Source organism: Propithecus coquereli, unplaced genomic scaffold, assembly GCF_000956105.1.
Source record: "Propithecus coquereli isolate 6110/MARCELLA unplaced genomic scaffold, Pcoq_1.0 Scaffold99, whole genome shotgun sequence".
In the NCBI taxonomy this organism is placed as follows: Eukaryota; Metazoa; Chordata; class Mammalia; order Primates; family Indriidae; genus Propithecus; species Propithecus coquereli.
In genome coordinates, this window is record NW_012156284.1 from 8583461 (window position 1) to 8590948 (window position 7488).

At 46.5% G+C, this 7488-nt stretch overlaps 1 protein-coding gene across 1 annotated transcript; it reads right to left on the minus strand.

Annotated features, from left to right (window-relative positions):
• Positions 1–5720: 5720 nt before the first annotated feature.
• On the minus strand, positions 5721–6938 carry LOC105827241 (UPF0472 protein C16orf72). The gene has a single exon (XM_012665282.1). The coding sequence runs from the start codon at positions 6896–6898 to the stop codon at positions 6068–6070; it is 831 nt and encodes a 276-aa protein (XP_012520736.1). The 5' UTR covers positions 6899–6938; the 3' UTR covers positions 5721–6067.
• Positions 6939–7488: the final 550 nt, after the last annotated feature.

A 7488-nucleotide genomic window follows, 5' to 3' on the forward strand; every position in this document is an offset into this window, starting at 1 on the left:
TATCCGTGAAACTGGGACTTGGAGAAGAGGTGACATCACAGGCTTCCCCCTCTGGCCAGGGTCATGACCACCAAAGTTGTATTTAAGAGGCTCCCACGTGGTTTGGCACGTGATTTTCTTAACGATCTAACATTTTCCCCAACTTTCCCATAAGCTTCCAATTTAAGATATTCACACTTAAACAGAAAATTGGGTTCTGGTGTCAAGAAAGCCTGAGATTTCAAGAAGAATGAGAAAATCGCAGCTGTGGTCTCTATTAGGGGTGAGAGGGTAATTGTAAGATATACTATGTAACACATGCCATATGTGCGGGTTCGAGACAGTATATTAGGAAACAAAGAAACAAAATGTATTATATCCAACCAAGAAACTGGAAATGTTGTGTTTTTTTTTAAAGGAAGAAAAAAGGGCAAGAGAAAAAAATGAGAAAAAGCTAAAGGACTTAGATTTTATTTTTTAAATGTCTGAAGCCAAGGTTTGGAGAGGAGAGCCTTGAAAAATGCAGGAGAATTATTCCACTGAAATGGATAGCCAGCTTGTCTGCAGTTAGACTACAACCGGAGGGCAGCACATTCAGCTGCATTCTGAGGAATCTGGGGCTGTTTTCAGAAAGACTTGCCTGGCAGCTCCTGAAGAAGGCTCTGGACTCTCCTAAAAGCTTTTTCACATGAGGAGAACAGTTCATGGATGGAGGATGGTTTTCATTTCAGAGTTGGGGTATGTGGACTCGGTGGCCTTCCAAGTCTTCCTATAGTCCAATAAGTCTATGAATTCATCATCTCTCTACGTAACATCCTCCTGCTCAACTTATTTTTGGAAAACTGCCCAAATAAGGGGACATTCGGCTGTAATACTCTCCTTAAGCATTCAGAATTGTTTGCTTGTTTTTTTATTGTTGACCTGCTGAGGAAGATGGAACCCAAAGAGAGAGAAGACTGTGCTGTGCACACACATTACCATCCTACAAGATGCTGTGCCATCCCTACCTAGTGAGTCTCTCGGCCCGGAATTGTTTCAGCTTGGCAGTCCTTATTTCAATGGGGTCATAGAGCTCAACCAGTCAGACACTAGATGATTAAAACAAGAAGATCATAGAAAGAAGGTTATCACTACCACTGCCTATTGAATTACATCACAGATCAGAAAGTACCAGAGCTTGTGGGGACCTTAGAGATCATCTAACACAACTAACTCCTTTATTTCATATGCCAAACAAAAAAGGGCCCAGAAAAGAAATTGGGTTGCTCAAGGTCAGTTATAGGGAAAGTCAAGGCTTGCCACAGACCCCAGAGACACTGCAATCTTGTCTACGAATGAGAAAGAATGTTGATAACTTATTTGCTATGTTTCTTTGGGGAAGCATTCAGAATTGTTTGCTTGTTTTTTTATTGTTGTCCCATAGAATAAAATTGTGCCTCTGAAGTTTTGTTTTGAACTTTCCTTCCCCTAATATAATTTTATGACAAAAATCATTTTTTCATTAAAAACATAAGAGTAGAGTATAATGTTGCATATGCTTTTTCAACCTGCACATGCAAGCATGGAAATTCTTACACACCTTCCTAGGGAAGTGAGCCCATTGGGATGAGAATGAGGGGTTTATAGACTAGTGGGGCGGACAAAGAAGCAAACTAACAATTATAATGATGAGTCCAAAATGAGGACTTGGGTTGGGGGCGGATTTAATCCTGACCCGGAAGGACAAGGAAGGATCAAAAGAAAAAAAAGTAAATCCTGAGGTGAGCTTTGAAGGCAGAGTAGGAGTTAAGCAAGCAAAGGGGGGCATTCCAGACCAAGGCGGCAACAAGGTCAAAGGGCTCAGAGGCAGAGATGAGAGAAAGTTCAGGAAACTTCAAGTGGTCCAATCTGGCTGTGGCTAAAGTGCAGTGGTGGTGGCAAGGGGTCACTTGTGCCCCCTGAATGCACAATTCCAACAGCTGCCCCCAGATAAACACAACATAGTAGAAAGAGTATGCTTACCATGCCAGAATGACTTCATAATACAAGTTCTCCAGCACCACCTGGCCATCAATATATTAATTATAAGGTCATACACAATATAACTCAGAGAGGTGCAGCGAAGGGAGCAACGGACTGGAACGTACCAATAAGTCACTGTGGCCCTTCCTAGTGAGGTTGGCTGCCCCATTTGTAAAATGAGTAGTTGGCCCTGCCCTGGATGGTCCTTAAGGTCCCTTTGGCTCTGTATTCAGGAAGGACTCCACCACGTCTATGTTAGTAGAAGATCAAACATAAAAATTTGTATATCTCCGCAAAAGCACAGCCTGATCAGCAACTAATCCTCACCTGGTGCCTACTCCAGCATCACTTCATAAAAGCAAAGCAATCTAATTTTAATGTTTCCTATCAGTTCATAAATTTTGATTAGAAAGCAGTGGTCTAATGAATAAAATACTCATTTAGAAGTTAGGAAATCAAAGCTTTCTCTCAGGCTCCTATAAAAGGGAAAAAAAATAGGCCAGGTGCGGTCACTCACACCTGTAATCCCAGCACTTTGGGAGATGAGGCAGGAGGATAGCTTGAGGCCAGGAGTTTGAGACCAGCGTGGGAAACTTAGCAAGACCCTATCTCTACAAAAACTTTTTAAAAAATTAGCCGGGTGGGGTGGCGTGTGCTTGTAGTTCCAGCTTCTTGAGAGGCTCAGGCAGGAGGATTGCTTGAGCCCAGGAGTTCAAGGTTACAGTGAGTTATAATCATGCCACTGTGCTCCAGCCTGAGTGACAGAATGAAATCCTGTCTCTAAAAAAAAAAGGAAAAACACAAGGAAATTTCACTTATTAACTAGTTTTTGCCTCAGTCTTATCAATGCTCCTAGAAAGAAAATGTATGAAATATGCAAAGTGATGATAAAAATAATATCTACACATAGGGAGATTCACTTTACATCTACACAGAAAGTTTATCGACAATGATCGATTTAAAATTATCCTTGAATCAATCACAAATCTCATAATCAGAGTTAGGGTGAGTTTTCAGACTTCACGGTGCATCACAGTTACTGAGACCTCTTCCTGAAAGCAGGTAGCTTTTGGGAAGCTCCCATTGAGATTTTAATTCAGCAGGAGAACAAATTCCAAAATTCCCAGTTTCACAAAATAATCGGGAGATTCTCACGAGACATGGTCATGGGACAACCCACCCTCTGTGAAAGGCTGGATCTGACAGTTAGGAATGAGGGTAAAGGCACACAGGAGGGAATCATCTAGAAATTAAGGTATGGGCTTCAGGTACCTTCCCTGGGCAGAAAATAAACAGAATGGGGGAAGGGGAATAGCTATACCTGGATCTGGGTGGGGGTCCACTCATGCACTCATTTAATAAATATTTATTGTATGCCCGTATGGATCAGGCACTGTACTAGCCACTGGGGATTACAGAAGTAAATAAATGAGGTTCCTGCCCTCATATTGACATGCATGACCTCTTCTTGCAACCCTCCCTACCTGTTAAAATTGCTGCAGTTGCTCAGTCAGTCCTATAGCCCAGAATGTCCCAACGATTCCACTGAAGGAGGCCTCTTGAGCACAAGAAGCAGGAAGAATGAAAAAAAAGCATGGCTATTCTTGTTTCTTCAAGACTAGCCCTCCAAGTGTTACCGCCGCTGGAAGGAAAGGTTTTCTTAGCCTTCAGGAAGCACCGCAGAACACCCTGGAGGTGCTTCCTATCTTGTAAAGGTTTCTCATAGTAAGCCCTGTCAAGGTAAACATCTCCCCAACGTGGGTTAACCAAATGGCAATGTCCCCAGTAAAGTACATCCCACAGGGATACCCTTCCTGTTCCTGCTCCAATGTCTCACTTTTGGACAAAACAGCCATCCTGCCAAACCAATCTTCCTAAAGCACAGAGTGGGTGGTAATACCCCCTGCCCCAGGATAGAGTCTAAAGTACTGTGCCAGGCATTTGAGATCCTCTAACATTTTGATCCCTACCTCCCCCTACCCACTTCCTGTGATCCCCTGAATCCACTTCACTATTTCCTCCTTCTCAGACTTTGTTAGGTATCTTTCTCCTGTTGGCATCCCCTGCACGCTCCCTCCTATTTTTCTGGGCCCAGTTCAAATGCTACCTTTTCTAGAAGCTGTGACCCTCTCGGCAAGGCAAGCCTCTGTCCGCTTAAGTCTGCACTTGAGAACTGGGCGCTTTTCCCGTGGTTAGAAGCACTTTCTTGGCTACATAATTTATCTTCCAAGGCAGAATGTGCTCTTTGAGGATGAGTTGTTTTATGCTTTTTTTATATCCCTTCTCAGGACTTAGCACAGTGCCTCAGTCTTTGTGAAATGCCTCAATAGCAACTTTTTATTATATCAGGGAATTTGCTTTATTTTGTTGTATTATTTTAATGCATTGGTCAATTACAAATCTACTCCAAAGGCCATGCTAATGAAGCAGAAACAACTCTTTGATATGAACATAAAGGTCATGTTTTACTAATCTACCTATAATATTTTATGCACTGATTTGGGGAGACCCTGGGGAGATTTGGACTTTTTAACTTCCCCCTACTCCTGCCTCCTCCCCCACCCCACCCACTCTACCTTCTGCATCACTTCCACTCTGCCCTACCCTCACCTAAAACCACGTTAGCCTTTTAGGTGCCCTAGGACCTTCTCTTCCAAATTCTTTCTACCCTTACTCCCCTCCTAATATTCTTTCTGGCCTGAGGAGGTAGATCCTGGTTGCAAAGTGCGTCCCTCAGGCAATTTCAGGAACTCCAAGGCTGCCCTAGTATCCAGAGTGGTGATCCTGAGTACTCATGAGCTCAACAAACTTATAATGCAAGATCTGTGCTAGTTAGGCGAATTTCAAATATAGAACAGTAAGTAGTTTTCAGCTCAAACACAGAGATTCTACTTGCTGGTTTCTAAACGGATCTATTTTGCTGCTTCTTCTAAAATATAATGGATTTTAATGTTTTTCTGACTTTTATTTATAGAGAAGGGAGAACATGTATTGAGCACCTTTAGGTGCCAAGTATTGTGCTAAACACTTGAAATATGGACTTGATCTGATCCTCACAATGACCTTAGGTTACACACAGTTCCATTTTACAGATGAAAAATTGAGGTCAATAGACATTAAGTAACTTTCCCAAATCCATGCGATTTGTGGAGCTAGGATTTCCACTGTTGGTCCTTTTAATACAAAGTTCATACTCTTTTAGTTACACCATGCTGTACCCTTAATTAAAACCCAGAAGTTCATTCTGACTGTTTTGTCTTCCACTTCAAAACAAAGATTAGAAAGATGTAACCTCAGAAAAAGGAACTTTTTACATTCCTTAAAAAAGGAGCACCACCAGGCCACTATCTTATTTTATCAGGATCTCAAGTGTTGGATTAGTTTTCCTAAAAAGAGCACTGAATTGACTCAATTCAAGTATTACCTGCCCAACCATAATAGCACCTTTTTACACCATCACATAATCACCAAAATCTCTATTTTTCAAAATAAAAAATCACAGCCTACTAAGTATTACTTTCACAGTTTCTTTCTAGAAATTAGGTGCATGGTACAGTGGAGTAAAAATGAAAGAGTCCGGATTTCACCAAGATGTCAAGTTCTATACAATTGAATAGAATTGTCAAAGACCGTTAAAGCTAACAACCAACCAAGCAAGGATAAAAGTATTCCATAACCAAGTAAATACTTGCTATGTCCTTTTCCTTTAAGAATTTTAAATAAGGTCACATTTATTCATTCAACAAACATTTATTGAGCACCAGAAACTGTGCTAGGTGCTAAGGAATATAACTGTGAACAAGATAAACTGGGCTCCCGCCTTGACCAGATACTTTTGCTTTGAATGATCTTGCTAACTACTACACGACATTTGATGTTCTCTGCTAGGATTATATTTTTTTGGAAAGTCAGAGTCATATGAGGCCTCTTCTGGAATACTTTTAAAGTTTCTTTATGGCAAATTTGACAGAAATCTTTGTTTAATTTAGAGAAGGAAGGAAGATGGTCTCCGGTATCCTTTGGACAAGCACGGTGAAGGTCAAGTTAGCTCTCAAACAACATGGCCACTGGTGACCAACGAGGCAGTTTAGACCATTCGGTTGCGCTTGTGGGTTGGGGAGTCTGTGGTGCCATCAGTGCACTGGGCCGAAGTGCGCTTGCGGTTACCCCCACTGTCCACACGGAGGGCCAGTTCTTCTGATTCGAAGGGGTTCAAGCCGTCCTCGAAGAAGCTACTTTTTCGGCGCCCACTGCTGGCGACGCTGCCGTCTTGAGGAGGGGAGCCCGGGGCGCCTGATCGCACGCTGATGCTGGCCATGGCACCGTTGAGGCCGTGCAGGGCGATGGCCTCGTGAAAGGGCTGCAGGTCGACGTCCACCGATGAGCTGGACTCAGTGGCCGCAGTTTGGCTGGGTGCCCCAGCAGGCGGCTTCGGGGGTGTTCTGGGAGCGCGTGGCTGGGGAGGAGCAGGGGGCACTTTGCCGCACAGGAAGCTAATCAGGTCTTCGCGACGGATGGTGCTCCGGCCCTTCTTCACCCACTCCAGCACATCTTTGATGCGACGCTGGTAGCCAACCTGGACGCCCAGGTCAAAACTTCGTTGGTGGGCATCCCCGCTCTCCTTGTAGAGGCTGGTAACGGCCATGGCCGCGTTCTGGAAAGGGTCCCACATGGAGAGTCCTGGCTGTTGGCACCCAGAATCCTTGTAGAGCTGGGCCACGGCGGTGGCCGAGATCTGGAAGAGGTGCCACAGCCTTTGCTGCTCGCTCTTGAGCCCCGCCGCCTCAGCAGCCGCCGCCTCTTGCTGCTCGGGGGGCAGCTGCTCTTCCTGCTCGGCCTCCGCCAGGCACTGGCGCTCCCACTTGGAGAACCAGTGCTCCGCGACCTCGGCCTCGCCCTCCCTTGGCTGCTCCTCCATCCTCCTCCTCCAGGCCGCGCGCCGCCTCCTCCTCCTCCTTCTCCACCTCACCTCCTGCTCTGAGCTCCCCTCTTCCTTCGGCAACCTCCGCCTCCTCCTCGTGCGCCGGCGGCCGGGAGGGCGGGGGCGCGCGCGCGCGCGCGCGCGGGCGACAGGGCCCTGAGGCCAACTGCCACGGCGTGCGCCGCCCACGGCCCGAGTGCACGCCCCGCCCCGCCCCGCCGGCCCGGCCCCTGGCAACGCCGCGGTCGCTGCCTCTGCGACCACAGAGATAACCCCGCAGCCGCCGGCGCTGCCGCGCTGCCCCCTTCCGGCCGAGCGCTGCGCTCTTACGGCCCCCCCATAGCGCCGTGGCCTCCCCGCCGCCGCTGTCACAGCCGCCTCAGTCGCTGCAGCCGCAGCGTCCCGGCGGCTCGGTCCCAGCCGCCGCTCGCGCCGCGGCTGCCGCACTGAGAACTCAGAGGGGGGCCGGCAGGAGCGGTGCCTCAACGCGGCGCTTGTCTACCGCTTGGCCCCCTTTTCACACATTTTTGGGACCTGTCGGCTTCATCCAATGAGCTGATCAAATTTTACATCCTATGTTGCCAGAG